Below are 19,909 nucleotides of genomic sequence, written 5' to 3' on the forward strand. Positions count from 1 at the left end.
TACATAACAGGATGTAATGCAGGGAAAGAAGTGCAAAGTACAGATGTCAAATGTATTTATTTTGACATTTTCCAATAAAGCAGAAATTCAGGATAATATTGTGAGGTTTAGCATTGGGTGTGTAATATTGTCATTAAAATTATATATGTTTAAAAGAATAGGATATACCTATTACTATATAATATTACTAATACATAGTTACTATATATTTTTTTAATCTTATATAAATATAAGGCATTAACCGTAGATTTTTTCATGTCTCGGTGTCAGAGGGGGAAGGAAGCGCAGAAGCAGGACATTGTGGAAAAAAGGGATTTTAATAAAAAAACAAATGAAAACAGCACAACGGCCAAAAAGGAAACAAAAAGAAACTCAAACTAACTCGTAGGCATGTGACAAAATGTCAGGCACGTTAAACAGAAGCACAAAGGTAAGTGACAATGTCCATGTCCACATTAATGTCGTACCTGCTTATCTAGGAGTCCTGAGTAAACATGCTTCATTGGCTCCAGGAGAGATTACTCAGGACTCCGTGGTTCATCTGTAATGAATACGGTGCATATGGATGTTTAACCTTTTAATAAAATGACAGAAACAGGCACCCTTCTCATTATTTAGGACCAGTAGTATGCATTTTGTGTGTCAACTCTTTGGCTTCAACATAGTAAAAGTCCAGACAAGTTGAGAAGTGAGTTCAGCTTCTGAATAGCCAAAGGCACGCAACACCCGCAACTTTAAAAAGTTCCCCTTGGCCCCACCTCCAGATCAGAGGGGTGGAACACATCTGACCGAGCCTGCAGTGTCAGTGGTGGGCAGAGACTGCAAGGGTGTGCAAAAGAGACCAGCGCAGTGGAATATATGTGTTTTGACGAGGGCGTGTCATCCTGTATCTTGAGCGCGGCTACACACGGCAGATCAGAGGAGATCTTCTGATGGAATACAGAGGATCCGAACGCGGCCAGAACTGAACTCTGCCTCCTTTTTGAATGAAGATCTGGACACAGCTGAAGTGTGAACCTTCTCATCATGAGACTCAAAAAGCTGCTTATGGTTCTGGGTGAGTGACAGCTATGAATCACTATGGCAACACAAGCCCGTGTTTGTGACTGTTTACTGGCATGAACAAAAAACTTTTTCTCAGATTCTTTTCACCAAAACTGACATAGTTTAATTTCTCAACCTGTATTATCTTAAAAATCCATCACAGAACTATATAACGAATAATATTTCTTAGTCATTGCTTTAGAGTAATGGGTGCAAATAAATGACATTAATTTCTTCATAACTTCTAAAATAAATTATTAAAATGGTATTATTATTAGTAGTATTATTTAAAAATGCACTGAACATCGAACACAGTCATCTCAGCTGTACCAGATGATAACTTATTAATCAGTAATCAAAATTTAAAAATGTATCTGGAAACTGCTCAGAGTTAATGTTGGAAACATTCTCCAAAGCCATAAAATGTTGGTGGGCCACATGGTCCAATGATCTGGAGAGTAAAAATGAATGAAAAGTTTCCAGCCGCCCCAGAGAGTGAGAACACAGACTGTATTCTTTGAAGCGCCCTCAACAGACTCGCTCTGTTCTACACTCGCGTCCCCGCTCTGTTCAAAACATCATGCGCACGTCGTGTCTGACTAGACTGCAAGCGCCGGTGAGGATACGGGAAGTATTTACTGGTGGTAACCGTGACATCGTTCATACAGTAAACCTCAATAGTGAGTGTCAGTTTTCAGCTTATTGGGAAACAGACAAAAGTGTCAATCACACTGTCCAAATGAAAAAAAAAGTTTAAATAAGAAAATATTAGACCAAAATATTCAAGTTAATGAAGGTCATAAGTACAACATGAAATAAAAAGCACAAACTGTTTAGAAAGCCTGGAAGGACCAAGATGAATTAACTCAAATTCTCCGACAATCCACAACTTTTATTATTTAAATGTTTTAGTGTATTTTTATAATTATATTGGCAACATTCTGGGCACACAATGCCAACTGTGAGGCCACAGGAAGTGGTCGTTCCTGGGGCTTTGATAGCTGGTGAACACATTTACTGTATTAACAATGAGGGGAAAACAGTGATGGGGTGGGGGAGCAGATAAATATTACAACATTATGTAAATCTCCATTTCCCCAGACATTGTCAGAACAAGACTCATCTCATCCAACTGAAGGGCCAATGTATCAGCAGAATATATCTTGCATCTGGCCCTAATGCATGTATGCTTGTGAGCGGTTCCCTTTTCGGGTGAAAAATCTGCTGGAAGAGGGTTTTACCAAGGCAAGCAAAAGTCTGCTGGGGGAATTTTCTCACTTCTGTCCACTTATTTATAGTGACAAAGGAACGTCATCCAGCCACCAGATCAGCCCAACCCACCTCCCCCACATTTATTTTAAATAGCTTTTTGGAAAGTTCTCACTTAAAATAATTCTGGCCATTGTGAACAGTGGTTTCATCCAAACTCATTTTGATAATGAATTCATCATTTTTGAAATTTCCCCTTTAAATGAGACTATAAGGTGACCTGTCACCACTTTTTTTACTTTGTTTTTACAAGAAACCTGTTGGTTTCTTGTTTATCAGTGACACTGTCCAGATGTTTTAAATGACATATTTTCTCCCTTTGTTGGTGATAATGTTAGTTATAGTTAGTTAACTATAGTTAAATAAAATGTTGATTTCTGTTAAAGTCTATGATTTTCTTCCAGTGTTGACTGTCAGGTTAATGTCATCTAAAAATTTAAATTGTGATCCGCAATGTAATTTATAATTTTTAAAAAGTAATTCAAGTCAATGTATTTTTGGATAGTGTACAAATTTTAGGAAAAAGTAACGTCATAAAATGTACTAAATATGAACATGGTAGTACTAGAACTGAACTTAAATGGATATCCTTTTAAATATTTGAATGATGAAGTGCATTTACTGCTCAGTACTGCTCATTTAGAAATGTACTTGCAGTAGGTATTTTTCTCTGCTTTGCTGCAACCCTGCAGCCCTGCTATTTGTAGACTGGGTCGGCATTGAAATGATCTGACTGTGCATGTTTAGAGCCATAAACGCTAAAAAGTGTTGGACTAAAGAACCTGAGAGCAGGACTGAGACCACTGTCCTAATCCCGAGTAAAACAGATGTCTAAAGCAGAAGATGATCTGTCTGTGTATGCAGGACTCCATCTGGTTCTGTTAGTGGATCTTATCTTCGCAAATTGTGATCCTGGAACTACTTTTAATGGAACCCACTGCGTAGGTATGACAAAATATTTTCGTTTAAGACATATATGTATTCATGCAATAACAATAACAATCAATAACATGTTTTCAGTAATGATTTAACCAAATGCTGTCTTTTTGTCTTACACAAGATTCCGATGAATGTAAGAATGTACCGTCAATCTGTGGTGAAAACACAGTCTGCACCAACACAATTGGCAAGTACTTCTGTCAGTGTACGACCGGCTACAAGTACTCTCGATCTGGGATCGTCAATTTCACCGCAGACATGGACGGAAAATGCAAAGGTTAGAACAGGCCCTGACTCTGCACATGCAAATAAAGCTGCAATTTCTCAACTCTGACTTTTCTCCACCCTGTCCTTCTACCGACATTGATGAATGTTTTGAGGAAAAGAAATATCGGTGGCCAATATGGAATATGTGATAATGGGGAAGGGTTGTATAGCTGCACTTGTGGACATGGCTTTGTACCAGCAGTGTTGAGGAGTAACAATTTACATATGTAACCTGTAAAATAAAATATTGTTACCTGTTTCAGTAACTGGAGGAAAATGTGTAATTAAGCCACGGTTACTTATTGAAATATTCATGATTACATTTTTAGTTATATCTTAAAAATCTGTGCAAAAAAAAAACTATATGTTCAATGATAGTGGTTTAGCCAGATCATGGGGGTGGCATTTGTGTCAGCCAATCAGTGCTTAGTGCCTGCTGACTATAAAAATCTCATGCTAATGTTGTTAGCTGAATGTACCGATTCGCCAGTTCTCACATCAAACCTGTCTGTTTGAATGTTGGAGCTGGAATGGCCGAGCTAAAGTAAGCAACATCTTTGTTGTGAACCTCTTCTCCTTCCTTACTATTAGAGACACACGGCAGTTTTTCTATTGCTTGTCAGCATTCGTAATTATGGAGTGGAGTAAGGTAACCAGCTGTCCTCTTTTCCCAGGCTATGTCCTCTTTTTGAAACCTGGAAATTGTGTCAGGACATTTTTGTACAGTTGTCTGCGTTTTTCAGTCGCCATGTCATTGCCAACATACAGACCTATTCACTTCCACTCACATTTGTGGATCGGTACCCCCAACCTGTTCACATTAGCCAACTTTCTGCACATAGAAATTGAACTTTTAACTTTTACCTTTGTGCAATGTGATGCATTGTTGTGTAACCAATAGAAACCATGCATTGAAATGGGCTCTGAAACCAAGATGGAGGAGAGGTTGATTATAACCCTTAGCAAAAAGTAGTATACTTGAAATTCATTTTATTAAGCAAGCTTAATTATAAATATAAGTATAAAAAGTATACTACAAATTTGTAGTACACTAAGATTACACTAACTTAATACTTCAGACTAATATGGAACATGACAAGTGTTCAAATGTGGTCAGAATGTTACATTATGGTGAAAGAACTACCAACAATACACAGATAACTTTTATAATCTTTGCACATTTGTCATGTGCATTTCAGTATTTGGTATATTTATGCAGTTTTCTATGAGTGTCTGTATATTTGAAGCTGCTTAAGGCCAAATATCCTTTTCTTTCATTAGATTAGGTTTATCTACTTTGAAGAAGTTTTTGGGTCATAGTTATTTAGAAATCTGGAAACAACCAAGGGCATTATTATGATCTTTTAATAATTTCTGATCTTTTAATTCTATGTTCTTATGAAAATATCAGAAATAAATGAGTGCAAAGATGAGCCCACAATCTGTGGGGACAACGGAAAATGCATCAACAGTCTTGGAAGTTTTGAATGTGATTGTTACCCGGGGTTCATCAAAAAAGAGAGAAAATGTAATGGTATGGGAAAAGAGCTTCTTCTAAAGTGAATCACTAAACACAAACTAATTTTATTCAAATATATTTATTAAAATAATGTATACAAAATAAATGTACACAGTAAATATTTATTAATATTTCAGATTATTCAGAAACAAGCATAGGAACTGAGAAGTTGTCTGTGGTCATCACCTGCACAACCACACCTCTATTGGGGATGTCATGCTAATTGCCTACATTTCCACCTGTTGTCTATTCCATTTGCACAACAGCATCTGAAATTGATTGTCAGTGTTGCTTCCTAAGTGGACAGTCTGATTTCACAGAAATGCGATTGACTTGGAGTTACATTGTGTTGTTTAAGTGTTCCCTTTATTTTTTGAGCAGTGTACTTTGGACACCCCTGCCTTGGAGGTTTTGGAATAAATTATTTGTGTATAATTTATTGTACATGTCCCAGCTCACTGCCCAACAAAATTGACCTTACTTTGCAATCTCTTTTTTGTTCTAGACATATGTAAGGTTCATAGTTCCATATGTGGAGTAGGTGGACGCTGTCGTAGAGATTCTAGTCCCAAAGGATATCAGTGCTCATGTCACCCTGGATTCACCCATTCCAGTTCCAATCAGTCAGCATGCATTGGTAAGAGACTTCATTAAGATACTACATTGTGACCTTTTGACCTTTAGAATTCCCAATTTTATGTCTAATGTGTTCCTTTTGCTTTGTAGAGATGTGAGTGCATTATGAGTGGAAGCATTGTAATGATCTGTTAATCTTCTGATTTCATGTTTTATGAAAATGTCAGACAGAGATGAGTGCAAAGATGAGTGCAAACAGTCTTGGCAGTTTTGACATTGAGCATATTTTCTTGTACACTGCCCACCTCTGGAAAACAGACAACAACAAAATGAACATTGAAGTTTAATGAAATTGACCTTATTTTGCTGTCTCTTTTTTTTTTTCTAGACATATGTAAGGTTCACAGTTCTATTTGTGGAGTAGGTGGGCACTGCCATAGAGATTCTAGTCCCAAAGGATATCAGTGCTCATGTCACCCTGGATTCACCCATTCCAGTTCCAATCAGTCAGCATGCATTGGTAAGAGACTTTGTTAAGGAACTATGTTGTGACCTTTCCAACTTTGTGTCTAATATGTGTCCTCTGTCAGATCTGAGGTGTGAGCGCATTATGAGCGGCAGCAGCATAAGTGAGGTATTGAAATCTTGATTGAATGATGATTGAACACTTAGATGATTGAACACTTTAGAATCATCTGTTCATTTTTATTCTTAAATCCACAATCCACATTGCTTTGTTTTATTTCTCTGCTTTGTGAACGCCTCCATTCTAGACTCCTCCAATTCTAAAGGATATTCAGGTCCTCTTGCAAAAACCCTGTCGGGAGTTCAATCAAAGCGAAGACGTCGGCAGAAAAGAGGAACTGCATGGAGACAAGTGGTTAGAGGTAGAATATACTTCAGTACAGGCTACAGGGAATAAAACATACAACAGTACCTAAGGAACAGGCTCTCTAACTGAAATCTCTCTCATTTTCTCACTTTACTGTCAATGTCCCTGTCTATAGAAGCTCTTGTCTATTGTAGATGAACTCTTGGCTGGAGGAGCGCTGGACACGAGGCAGAAATTAAGTGCGATGCTGTTGTCTGTAGAAAATGCCTTGAAAATCATTGGACCACTGATGGCAAATGACCAAACAAGGAAGTCAAACGCATTCACTGGTACACATTTCTCCTAATCAGTGACCCTATGGTGAACCAAATTGGATGCAGGCTCTGCTTTCATTTGAACATAAATTGAATATTAATATCCACTTACTTCCACAATATTAAATCCCACTTACTACCATTGTGTCCCTGAGCAAGACATTTAACCCTAAATTGCTCCAGGGAGGGGACTGTCCCTGTAACTACTGATTGTAAGTCTCTCTGGATAAGGGCGTCTGGTAAATGCTGTAAACATAAATGTAAAAAATACTCTAGATGAAGAGCAACATGTACTAGTTCTCTTGAACAAAGTCCTGCCCCCACATACCGACAACCAGATTGCACTGTTTTATAACCCCTGTCATCAGGGGTATATTCACTTTTTTGAATATGTTTTTGTAACAGTATACTGTGTGGTATTTTTACAGAATTAGAGATGCTAGTGAAGAGGGGGGAGGTGACACCAGTGGGCCACGTCAGCTTATCTTCGCAGCATGCCCAGCTGGACAGCAACTGGGAAACTGCCACCGGGGAATTCTACCCTGGTATGGGCGTGAATGATTTAATGTATTTCAATACATCACAACACTCAACATTCATCAAATCTATGCGTCTCTGCTGTATTGTTCTAGGGTTTTCAACAATCGCCTTGCTAAGCTATAAAAACCTGGAGAAATCAGCAAACCACTCATTTAGAGTCAATTCATCCCACGGACTGCGTTTCGCAATCAACTCCAAAGTCATAACTGCAGTTGTCAGCAACCCAGACACAGGACACCTAAAGATGCCAGTCAGCCTCACCTTTTCACATCTGGAGAAGGCAAGCATCAAACAGACAAAAAAACGAGGGAAATATGCTGTATCTGCTGCTTAACACTAAACCCGAACGATGATTTCCTTCCCAGGCCAGTGCAACTAAGCCCACGTGTGTGTACTGGGATCCAGATTTAAAAAGTGGAGGATGGTCTGACGCTGGGTGTCATGTGAAGGCGTTTAATGCCAGTTACACGGTGTGTTCCTGCTCTCACCTCAGCAGCTTCGCAGTCCTCATGGCATTGTACGACTTTGAGGTGACAACATTGCACTTTTCCCAGCAGCTTAAACACATGTATTTATACACATCTGAGTCTTCTGGTCACTGGTGTTTCTGCCACTTGCCACAAAAAACAGGACACCTTCGAGCTTCAGATGATCACGTTGGTGGGACTGAGTCTTTCTCTTATCTGCCTGCTGATCTGCATCATCACCTTCTCCTATTGCCGCTCCATCCAGGGCACACGCAACACCATACACCTACACGTGTGCATCAGCCTCTTCATTGCGAACCTCACCTTCCTCGCCGGCATCTCACGTGTTGAGAACAAGGTGGTTATGAAATTAATGAAGTTGAATGGATGGGTGTGTGTCAAAGTCAAGGAAGGGTCATCTTGGAGTTTGTCCATGGTGCGCAGTGCTCATGTACAAACACATGAGTGTGGAATGTGCAGCATTGGGCAATTACACATGTAAATTGCCATTTACTCACCACGAATAGACAGTCCCATTTGATTAAACATGACCATGGCAAAACAAATGAAGCCCCATAACTACATTTTTACAAAATAAGCAGAACATCAGATGTTTTAGTGCTTGGCTTATATAATTAGAACTTTGACTTTGAGGAACATCAAAGGGACAGACATAACCCTACTGGGATCAATAAAGAGCAAAACTCTTCCTGGCCTCTGGCAGGTGGGGTGTTCTGTTGTTGCAGGGCTGCTGCACTTCTTCTACCTGGCAGCTTTCTGCTGGATGTGTTTAGAGGGTGTGCAGCTCTTCAGGATGGTCATCTTAGTCTTCAACACTACACTGCGACCCATCTACTTGTGGGCCGCCGGATATGGTATTCCTGTTGTCATTGTTGTCTTGTCTGTCATCATCAACCCCAATGGCTATGGCACAAGACGCCAGTGAGTATGCACATTGTAGAAGATTAGTCTAGCCATGATGGTCCATCTACAGCAGGATGGTCCATCTAGCTCCATCATTCACCATCTACACAGATCTGGTCCCTGGCAGCATAAATATCCTTGTTTTCTGCGTCTTCTCTTTAGCTGCTGGCTTGACCTGCAGAGCGGTTTCATCTGGAGTTTTTATGGACCTGTTTGTGTCGTCATTCTTGTAAGTTCTCCACATAATTCTGAATGTTGCATTATTTGATTATAGCTTTGAAGAGTCAAAGGTAAAACCATTGTTTCTTAAAATCAGTTTCTTCTGCTTTCAGGCCAATGTGTTCTTCTTCTTAATAACAGTGTACAAACTGGCCGAGAAGTTCTCCAGCCTTAATCCTGACCTCAACAGTCTAAATAAAATTAAGTAGGTGGATGTCGTTTTGTATTCTGCTGTGCCTATTGACATTGTTTAGCCATGCACTGATAAATAATATTCTTATTCATTCTTAATAATAATTCAGGTCATCAGTCAGATTCAACCTAAAATTCTATTTTCTCTCAAATAGAAAACTCAAAACACATTCATGTAGATCTTTATCTTTGTGAAATATATGTGAGCATATATGACAATGCATTTTTTATGTTGCGAGTTGTGCTGCAAGTTGTACAAATTCATTAATTCACTCTTTTCTTTCGGCTTCCTCAACAGGACATTCACTGTTACTGCAGTGGCTCAGCTTGCAGTGCTGGGCACCATGTGGATCTTTGGCTGCTTCCAGTTTAACAAAGAGACGATTGTGGTGTCTTACATTTACACCTTCCTGAACTGCCTGCAAGGTGTGCTGATTTTCATTATGCACTGTCTGCTTTCCAAACAGGTATGTCCTTCTCTACATTCAGATGTCTCCGATTTCGACCATTCAGAATCTAATGTATACGCAATTTAATCCAAGCTGTTCAAATTAGTTCATTCTGATCGGTGACTCATTTCTGTGGCCTTTAAACAGGTCAGAGATGAGTACAGCAGAATCCTGTCCTGCATCTTCACTCCACACAAGACCAAGTATTCAGAGTTCAGCACAAACCAGTCCAGCAAATCTCAGGTACAGATTTGATATTGTGACATTATTCATTATCATTCGCTCATTTTAGCCCCATACATCTACCTGATGCATGAACTGTAATTGACAGGCGTCAAGGAGTGCACAGCACACCGACCAATCCCACATCTGAGCTGTGGCAGCAGAATAAATCATAATTTACAAGCTGAAGATCCATCGTTTTTTTTGTCATGTTTTCGTAATAACGTGCCTATGGCTTAGTTTACTTATTATTTAAATCTTAGTCTTGATAAAGTAACCTTTATTAATGTCACCACAATCATGCATTTCTGAGGACCCACTTGGAGAATGTTGATGAATGTATTTTATTAACTTTTTTTCACTCTTTTTAAAATGTATTTATTAATTTTGTGAGAATACTTGGTTTAATTCTCTTGTAACATTATATGGAGTAGAGATGTGGGGCAGTGGGTGACCTAGCCCTGTAATCAGAAGGTTGTAATCAGAAGATCCGCCAAGGTGCCACTGAGGTGCCACTGAGCAAAGCACCGTCCCCACACACTGCTCCCCGGGCGCCTGTCATGGCTGCCCACTGCTCACTGCTCACTGCTGTGCTGCAGTGTTTCGCAATGACAATCACTTCACTTTCGCTTGAGAGTTGGAATAGGGGCATTACTATCTGTAATGTAACAAGTACAAAATAAGAGCAAAGAACATCCCAAAGCAAAAGGGAACTAAATAAATACAGTTTTAATAGACTTAATTTCAGTTTTGAGCTGAGTAACACAATTAGAGGTAAACTGTTTATTACAAAATGTTTTGTACAACCTAATCTTGTACAAGAATTTGCCTTAATATTGATTCTATGCAGTTTAACTGTATATATCTGTGTATATCTGAAATGCTCAAATGTTGCACCTAACTATAATGTTCTCTTATGCTTGCACATGTGTTTGTGTTTATCAAATAAACTTGGCAGCAGTAAAGGCTGTACACAGTAAATGGCTGCTTTTTGAAACCAACAGCGATTTTGCAAATGGTCCTTTATACCCTTCTACACATTTTACATATTTATGTGTGATTCTCTCACTACACTTTCTGTACACCTATCATCTAACCTATCTACTTTTGTCCAGAGCTTAATGGACTTGTTTTTGTTTTTAATAGAATAAAATAGAATTATTCAGTAGGCCATTGCAACATGTTTGTGAATCTATCTAAATACTCAACAAAGAACTGAGCTGGAATGGACATGGACGCTGGTTTAGAAAAGTATTGTGTATGGAGAAATTTAGGAATGAGAAGGGAAGGGGCTGATCCTTTTAGGATTTGAGACTCATACTGAGAGCCATCGTCCTGCAATCAGAGTATTGATGCTCTCAGATCCACACTGACTATTGTGAATTCTTATGTATTAATTCTATAGGTCAAGAATGAATTTGCCATCACCCCTGCAATTGCATCGCAATTACATATAATAAAGATTTATTAGACTTTCTTAACTAAATGTGCCTTTTGTGATCTGTGGTTAATGACAAGCAACACTCATGAATCATAGACCTGAGTAAGAGATGTAGACATGATTCAGTTGTCCATATATATTCATTTTTTGGTTTGAGATATACCAGATGACCAGATGGACTCTTCAACTTAATGCAGTACAAACTACAGGGCCTATCGACTCTTCCGGTGACTACCTAAAATGGTGACTAATACAAAGACTCACAGTATAAAAGTATGAAAACCTTCTCTTTATCTTGAATGTTTTTTATCTTTTTGCCTAATTATAATTTTCATTAACATCATTTGTCACAATCCGGTCCAAAAAGGGGTTACTCCGGGGTCATCATCAGTGTCAGTGTCTCGGATGTCTCCCCTGTCTTGTGCTTCACCATTAAACCCTGGTTTCGTGATGTCAGGTGATTGCGTCCTTCATTCCTCGTCTTCTCGTCACTCTTCGTCCTCCTCTCCGTACACCCACCTCGTCATGCACGCATGGTCATGACATCAGTTTGAAAGAGCAAAACTCAGAACAAAAACACAGAGTGATTCAAACACTAAGACATTGCAACAAATCTATCATTATTTCTTGACATGGCTTTTTCTCAAATGGCGGAGACCTAATTTACAAAATCAACAATTAAAAAACTGTTTTAATTATTCACAGCTAGGTCCTATGGGAGGTAATATTTGATCAAACTTGAAAACTTGCATGCATTTACAAACATTTCATTCATTTACAACCAGTGATCAGAACCCAGGGAGGCTCTTTATTGGGCTTAGTCAACAACACTTTTGTATGCTGTTCCCATCACCAAAATGTCTGATCAAAAACTTTTTTAAACAATTTATCAGGAATTAGGAAAAGAAAGAATTATCTTGTTAATTACCTTGACAAAAATGTTATGTTTTCTTTCTAGCTGTGGCAAAATCAAGCATGATTACTCAGGACTCCTTGACTCCCAGTAGGTGCTGCGACATCGATGTGGACCCTGAACCTAACCTGTGTTTGATTCAGTTCTGGCCTTATTACCACGCGCCTTCGGGTCTGTTTCTGTTGCTCCTTTGTTTCGGCCCTTTTTGTTTGCATCTATATTAAATCTTTTGGACCCCAAGATGTGACACATGGTCATCAAATTATTTCGATGTGAACCAATTTTATGAAAATATGGCATTAACACATAAAGAGTGTGCCAAGATGGTAAAAGACTGATAAGATAAGGATTCCAGCTGAGCGAAACTGTGAGATTGGATGTGAGACATGCAGGGATGGGAAATCAGAAATGAAGAGAGCTGGAATGAGACAAGCGAAGCGTGGTTATGAGGAAAGCCACTGTAGCGTTCTGCCTGCAGAGACCGGATATCTGTTGCTGCCGAGCAGGGAGTCTGAAATCAGCTCATGGGTGAGTAACAAATCACACACACACCATCTTCTTTTCATCTGGGCTTTCAAGACTCTTCATCAGGGCTGAGGACAAACTAGCTTGAAATTTTTTTAATCACACACAACAGTAAAGAACAGGTCAATTTCAGATGCACGCCACTGCGTTGCTGTTCGTTGATGAAATAACATCAGAACACGATTGTGCTATTTACAATGTGCAACAGACTTTATTGAATTATGCTTTTATGTTGCACATTTCGTATTAACTTCTGTCCATCAGCCAATAACATTTTTTTCCCTTGGATTTGTACAATTTCTATGATGCCTTTTTCCAGGGGTGTTAATGGACCATTATGGGTGGGGAGGGTGTGAGCACTTCTATTGCTTGAGTCGTGCTTTATATTTTTAGATTTGATTTGTTAAATCATCAGCTTTAAATATATTCTAAAATAAACAATATATGTGAGGACCTACATCCTCAAAAGCAGACATTTGGTCTTTGTTCCAAGTTCACATACAGTCTGTCATTCTTGCTAGAAGGGTAAGATTTGACAAAGCACTAAATAAATGAATGAAACCCTGAAGCCTACTGTTTTGCTAAATATTCCTATTAATACTGGATTTTGAACTTAATGTCCTGGTGCCTTTAGCCCCTAGGTGGCGCCACATCCTTGTTTGTGTCATTGTGGCAACCGTAAGTAATGTGCATCAATTATGACACATTAATTATAATAATTAACATGATCTTTAGTTTGTTTGTTGCCTCTTTGTTTTTTATAGTGTAAGTTTTAGTACTTTACTGTCCTTGCACAATCATACTTAGTTCAATAGTGCAATGAGGTTGTGGTCCTGCCCACCACCACTCAGTACAAAATGCAATAACAGAGAAATTGAGGTAGTACAACAATAAATGCAAAATAAATATAAAAATAATAAATACAAATATGTCCAAGTGTTAAACGGGAGTTGAAAGTTAAACAAGAGATGTAGCATATGGGTACGTGTTGTAGTATGATGTAATATAGCAGTTTTGTAATGTTTTTTTGTTTCTTTCTAAAAAATAAAATCACATTGTGCACTTGCAATCAATGAGAATACGTTTCTTTTTTTTGTTCTTTTTTTTAAATTTAGAAGATGAAAGGATGGATGCAGGAGAGCTGCTAACATTCATACTTTCAAGAAATGTCCTATATCCTCCCACAAGAAACAACATTGATTTAGGCATTTAGCAGCAAAATATATGGTTGAATCAGAAAATGTGACAGCCAGATAACTGCTAAATTATAACTTTTAAGTTGTCCCAGAAATAATGACTATTAATGTGTCTCCTTGTATCGTTGGCAATTGTATTACTTGTCCTGATAAAAAGCCTTTCCCTCTGTCCAAAATCAAGTGACCAACACAACCAGTGGCAGAAATAATCTCCGACTCCCAGAAAGTGTTAGCCTTCTTATTACCCAGACCCTTGTAATCCTGCCCTTGACTGGCAGACTATTTTCAGAGAAATGGGATGAGAGGAATGAGGGACATGACAAGACCAGGCTGACACAAGCCTCATGTATGTATGGAAAGTTTTCAATGCTGGCTTTATTACTGCCATGGAGGTAGTTTCATTTTCACATTATGATAAGAGCAACTTTGACCACACAAAGAGGAAAAGAGGGATGTAATCTCTTATTTCAAAGAGCCCATCTGAGGAGTCACTGAGGGGGGAAACTACATAACAGACAGACAGCCCTTTGGTTGTCATTTTTTCAAGTAACCACAAATGAAAGTTATTTTTATTTCGAAAGAGGAGCAGCATCATATTTCATCAAATATCTCTGATCTCTTCCAGATGTGGCCACTATGGCTTTTGAGAGCAACACCTCCTTCCCAACAGCCTTCAGAAACCTTCAAAACCTAAATATTTCTGCCCTGTGTGCTCAGTCTCAGAATGAGACCCCTTCTGCAAAATTTAGTCCACCAGCGTATGGAATGTCCTGTTTCACGATGACCATAGGAGCCATCTCCAACCTCACAGGCCTAGGAATTCTGGTCAAATCCCACACTCGATTTCGCCGCCGTGCCAAAGCTCCCTTCATACTTTTGGCTGGAACCCTGTTGATAACCAACCTGATTGGCCAGGTGATCCCAGGAGCATTTGCACTGTACCTGCATTTGGAACGTCATCAAAGGCAGAGGGTCACAGTGCAGGTTTCTGAGCCACCTCAGACCTTCTGCAACCTGTTTGGTGCCTGCATGGTGTTCTTTGGCCTGTCTCCACTGCTACTGGGAAGTGCCATGGCTGTCGAGCGTTGCATCGGAATCACTCGACCCCTCCTGCACGCAACTGTGGTAACCATGGCACATGTGCGCTACACCATAGCCCTGCTCACCTCTGTAGCGCTTCTTCTGGCAGCGCTCCCTCTGTTGGATGTAGGCAGCTACGTTCCCCAGTTTCCTGGCACCTGGTGCTTCCTGCCTGTGCATGGCCAGCTCTCTACAGCAAGCACCAGCCTTGCACTGGTCTTCTCGGGCCTCGGAGTCGCAGCGCTGTCACTCGCTATGCTTTGTAACGTCAGGAGCGGAATGGTGCTGCTGCTGGGAAGGCTGGCCACTCAGAACGAGAGGCCCGAAAGTGTCAGGCACCACCGTCCCGCCGCTTCTTTATCTGGAGTCCATTTACTGGATGTAGAGATGATGATACAGCTGGCAGTGGTAACTACGGTTTTGTGTGTCACCTGGTGCCCGTTCCTGGTGAGATTCTCATGGTCTCAGAAGCAGAGGTAGACAAATGACCAAAGCACATGAAACTATATTTTGTAGTATGCTTTGTCCCTGTCAGTGATCATCTTGATTTAGAGCCTAAACAGGTGACAAACCCTGACATTACCGAATTACTGGATAATCTAGTGGATGTGCAAATATTCATTCCTTTACTTATAGAGCAGTATCCTCTCCCCTTCTACAGAAAAAAGATGGCCAGATTCTACAACAAGTGCAAAGGGCATTTCTGAAGTACAGTACAGGCCAATGACCATTTTCATGACCATTTACTTTGGTAGATTCTCACTGAAGGCATCAAAACTATGATTTACATAGTACATTACTGATAGTACATTTACATTTACGGCATTTATCAGATGCCCTTATCCAGAGCGACTTACAACCAGTAGTTACAGGGGACAGTCCCCCTGGAGCAACTTAGGGTTAAGTGTCTTGCTCAGGGATGGTAGTAAGCGGGATTTGAACCCGGGTCTTCTGCTTCATAGGCGAGTGTGTTACCCACTAGGCTACTAACACCCTACTAGTACATAATTCCACATGTGTTCGTTCATAGTTTTGATGCCTTCAGTGAGAATCTACCAATGTAAATGGTCATGAAAATAAAGAAAACACATTGAAAGAGAAGGTGTGTCCAAACTTTTGACCTGTACAGTATGAATGTAACTGTGATCAGCAAAATCTATAAAAAAATAACGGTCATTTGTCTCCTTGAATGAGAAGTCTATATTAACATTTTTGTGAATTTATGTTAAATGTATTCTAGGTAGCTACATTTACATTTACAACTGAATTAGATATAATGCATCTCATCTGCTTTGGACAAAATGGTTCAGCTGTTTAACTTCTGAAACTACATTTTTCAATCCTGTCATTGCTGATAATCTTCGTGAATTGCTATAATTCTCTGAATATTTTACAGATATCCATCTTGACCTCAGTGGTGCACTTTCACAGTGCTTCGTCTGGTCCTGTGCATCATTATGAGAGGCAGCTGCTGTTAGGCCTGCGGTTGGCCTCCTGGAACCAGATCCTGGACCCATGGGTCTACATTTTATTGCGGCGTGCGATACTGCGCAGGGTTTGTCATCTAATGAAGCCTGACTTCTTCTCCCTCACACGAAGCAGCTCTTGTGCTGACTCCTGCAGACAGGACTCTGGCTTACGACTGAATTAATCTGATGTCTTTGTGTGACAAAAGATCACAACGCTGATGTAAAGACATTTGCTCACAATAAAAAAGGGAAAAATATGTGAAATCAGCCTTCTCACAGCAGTATGTCATATATCAGTGGTTCTCTTGTCCCAAGAAACACCACCTCAGAAAATATTTGGCCCACCAATATGAACAGCATTAAAACACAGGATGCTATTTTATTCCTAATATGAATAATATTTGTTATTGACCACCATCCATTGATTTTCTCAGCCATAAAAGCACTTATAATAATAATTTGGGAATGTTTTGAGTAGATGTTTAACAAAAATTAACATTATGTTCATGTTCAAAATGTGAAAGAGATTTTATGTGTCCCGAAAGTTCAAACAAGTAGACTAATTATTTAAAATTATTCCAAAACAGAATCAGTGTTGTAACATACAAAAACTTGCAAATCACATATGTGAATCCAAAAGTGCTAATCCAGACTGAAATTTTGATTCAGCCAATCATTTCTTCAGTGTGTCCAGGGTCCAGAAATGTCTACGAAGCACTATGACGTTCTCACATACTTTTCTGGCACATTCTTGTAATTGGCGGTCCCAGGCAATTAATATGAGTGGGTTTGTGTTTTGGTCACAGTGTAAGCTCTCCGTCTCCATGTTGTCTGATGTGTCCCTCTTGGCATGCATAACAGGAGTCCCCTGTTGTATCTGTTGGCTGTGAAATCGATGCATAAATGAGATTCTGCATGCATGCTTTGGTCCATAGGTGGACAGTTACAAAGTTAATGTGATTCGCTACTGTGTTTATTATCTTTTTGTGTAAATGCAGTTTACTGAAGTATTTCCATATTGGGATATTTTATGCTTAAGCATAGTGTAGTGAAGTTAAATTTAACTTCACTACACTACACTGAAATATCTTACTTTGCTCCCCTGCATTAGAACCAGCAGTTGTAAAGCAGTTGTGCTTTTTTACAGCAGTTTTGAGTTTTTATGTAGTGGCATAACTGTTCATCTCTGATAGTTTTGTTTGCTGAATGTTAAATGTAATCTGCAACCTTTTAAGCAAAACTGGGATTTATTTTCCATTTTTAACTAATACTGATGTTATTATCCCTACGTATAATATAAGCCATATTATTTATAGTTAATTGTATGTTAGGTTTTGTTTTGTTTTGTTTACTTGTTTGTAATGACATTGAATGCAGTTATTTGGCTATTTGAGAAATATTTCTGATGTTAATAAAAAAGTATTAAAATCTGAACCACAAAGCTATATATTTCTAAGCTTCCTCTGATGCTCAGAGCAGCAGACAAGGCTTCACGGTTATCAGGTACTCGCCTCAAGCCCATGATGTTCTTCTGATACAAACACCAGTTCCTGTTGCAGTAAATTTCACTTGCCAGAAGTGTAATTAAAATTTGCTCAAATGCCCTTCTTCAAGCAGTCACTGTGTTTCACGTATTGGAAATAGTTTGCCTTCTATGTTTTGTGTTTATCAAAATGTAATGAACTTTAGGCAAATTATAGAAATTCTGTTTTTAAAAAAGTGGGTTGTGACAAGAGTTACGGTCTTTTCACCTAAAAGGAGTCACAGTGATGAAATGAGGCACATCTGCATCACGGAGTGAAAGGTTAAGTGCACAGAGCAGAACCCAAGAGGCACAAGGAAAATATGCTTAGGCGAGTCTGTAAAGACCTTGCATACAGACACGTACCATCAGGGGCAGTCCTAGCCTGTTGGGTGCCCTGGGCGAACACAACCTCTGGCGCCCCCAACCAAAATGAATTGTGACATAATGCGCTTGGATTGACAATATTATGAATGTATGAATGAAATGTGCTTTATTTGGAAGCGCCCCTCCCCTTTAGACTTCAGCCCAGCAGCAGCAGTAAGCAGCAGCATAGAGGACCTCGATTTCACTTCCCGCATATATGGGTGTAATAGAAATGGTGTTGTGCTGAACCATTCAGGTTACTTTGGCAAAACACTAAGTGAATGCAAATTTTGATGGTAATATTTTTAAAGCAAGTATGAAGAGTTTTGGGAGATATAAACTTTTGCTAATTATCTCTAATGTTGTGCAGGACTGTAAGACTGTTTAGCCAAGTTATCTTATAGTTTTAAAAATGTAATTGCTGTTTCAAGAAATTTGCCAAACTGTAATACAATAAGACAAACAAGGAAACTCCGCCACCTGGTGGGCCAAAGGTACCAGGGCCAGTCACATTATGCAAGAGCCCCTGTTACAGAAATTCTAATACTACGTCAGAACCTGTTGTGGAGGATTCTGAGATTTGTTCAGAAGAAAACGCAAGAGGGAATTACAATGAGCAGAGGTTTATTGCACTGTGCAGTAAAACAAGATGACAGACAGTGCTTAAGATTTATGTTCAGTCCCAAGAGAGATAAAGTGTGATAAAGAGTGGAAGCTCACTTAATGGCATGCATTGCTTCATCAGTGTGTGTGTTTTTGTGCTTAGAGGGTCAACGGTGAATAAAAATTGTCAATTCACAATACAATTCAATAACTGCAAATTGTATAATCACTTCACTTTACACTTTAGTGGTTTTCAAAAATACCGCATGAATATATATAGTGCTTAATCATATATGTATCCAACATATCTATTTTATTTACATTACATTTACATTCATGGCATTTGGCAGCCCTTATGCAGGGCGACTTACAGCATGGTTACAGTTTATTATGAAGTAATCAGTTCTTTTTCACTAGGACCCCAACTATGAATACAAGACAGAGAAGAGTCTAGACGAGTGTCTTCCTCGTACCTTCAGAGATGGAGGTATAATAACTGCCCTGAGGTAGGCTGGTGATGCCCCATGTTTGGCTTTGTAGGCCAGCATCAGTATATTGAATCTGATGCGTGCAGCTACTGGGAGCCAGTGGAGGGAACGTAGCAGAGGGGCGGTGTGGGAGAATTTGGGAAGGTTGAAGATCAGTCGTGCTGCTGCATTTTGTAGTAGTTGTAGAGATTGGGTGGCATTCAGAGGTAGACCTGCTAAAAGAGTTATGAGATGACTAGGTGCTCCTTCACACAAATATGAAGTCTGACCCAAAGGAAAAATGTGTGTGCTCAATGACTCTAATCCCCAAGTGGTTGATGGATGACTGTCATTTGCATTGGCTATGAAATTCTGAGAAAAATATAATTTGATGTATACAGTGTACATGTCTTGTATACTTTGTTCACAACTGCTTTGGTGTCATTTTGGTGATGCTATGGGTGCTCATCATGATTTGACAGATTAACTAACAGAGTGTAGAGATAGATAAGGTATTCATTCAATCCATGACATGCACAGACTAGTCATGGTAC

The 19,909-nt window shown here is 39.3% G+C and overlaps 2 protein-coding genes across 2 annotated transcripts; both read left to right on the forward strand.

The window, feature by feature from the left end:
* The first annotated feature begins 791 nt into the window (after positions 1 to 791).
* On the forward strand, positions 792 to 10,774 carry adgre5a (adhesion G protein-coupled receptor E5a). Its single transcript, XM_028986416.1, has 18 exons — positions 792 to 1,057; positions 3,178 to 3,258; positions 3,374 to 3,529; positions 5,544 to 5,675; positions 6,003 to 6,134; positions 6,205 to 6,248; positions 6,388 to 6,501; positions 6,622 to 6,775; positions 7,189 to 7,305; positions 7,393 to 7,580; positions 7,666 to 7,830; positions 7,931 to 8,125; positions 8,492 to 8,709; positions 8,854 to 8,920; positions 9,024 to 9,115; positions 9,401 to 9,569; positions 9,699 to 9,794; positions 9,883 to 10,774. Exons 1-18 carry the CDS (start codon positions 1,027 to 1,029, stop codon positions 9,922 to 9,924), a joined length of 2,193 nt encoding a protein of 730 aa, XP_028842249.1. The 5' UTR covers positions 792 to 1,026; the 3' UTR covers positions 9,925 to 10,774.
* A 952-nt stretch (positions 10,775 to 11,726) lies between these two features.
* ptger1c (prostaglandin E receptor 1c (subtype EP1)) lies at positions 11,727 to 17,244 on the forward strand. Its single transcript, XM_028987321.1, has 3 exons — positions 11,727 to 12,655; positions 14,474 to 15,375; positions 16,325 to 17,244. Exons 1-3 carry the CDS (start codon positions 12,652 to 12,654, stop codon positions 16,577 to 16,579), a joined length of 1,161 nt encoding a protein of 386 aa, XP_028843154.1. The 5' UTR covers positions 11,727 to 12,651; the 3' UTR covers positions 16,580 to 17,244.
* The last annotated feature ends 2,665 nt before the right edge of the window (positions 17,245 to 19,909 follow it).

Source organism: Denticeps clupeoides, chromosome 7 (genome assembly GCF_900700375.1).
Source record: "Denticeps clupeoides chromosome 7, fDenClu1.1, whole genome shotgun sequence".
Classification (NCBI taxonomy): Eukaryota; Metazoa; Chordata; class Actinopteri; order Clupeiformes; family Denticipitidae; genus Denticeps; species Denticeps clupeoides.

Excerpts from the sequence above, each read along its gene's own strand:
- adgre5a (XM_028986416.1), top strand. The coding sequence starts at position 1,027 with ATGAGACTCAAAAAGCTGCTTATGGTTCTGG. Across the intron at positions 6,135-6,204 it reads CAATCAGTCAGCATGCATTG|ATCTGAGGTGTGAGCGCATT; the intron begins GTAAGAGACTTT and ends GTCCTCTGTCAG. Across the intron at positions 6,502-6,621 it reads ATGGAGACAAGTGGTTAGAG|AAGCTCTTGTCTATTGTAGA; the intron begins GTAGAATATACT and ends CCCTGTCTATAG.
- ptger1c (XM_028987321.1), top strand. Across the intron at positions 15,376-16,324 it reads TCACCTGGTGCCCGTTCCTG|ATATCCATCTTGACCTCAGT; the intron begins GTGAGATTCTCA and ends AATATTTTACAG.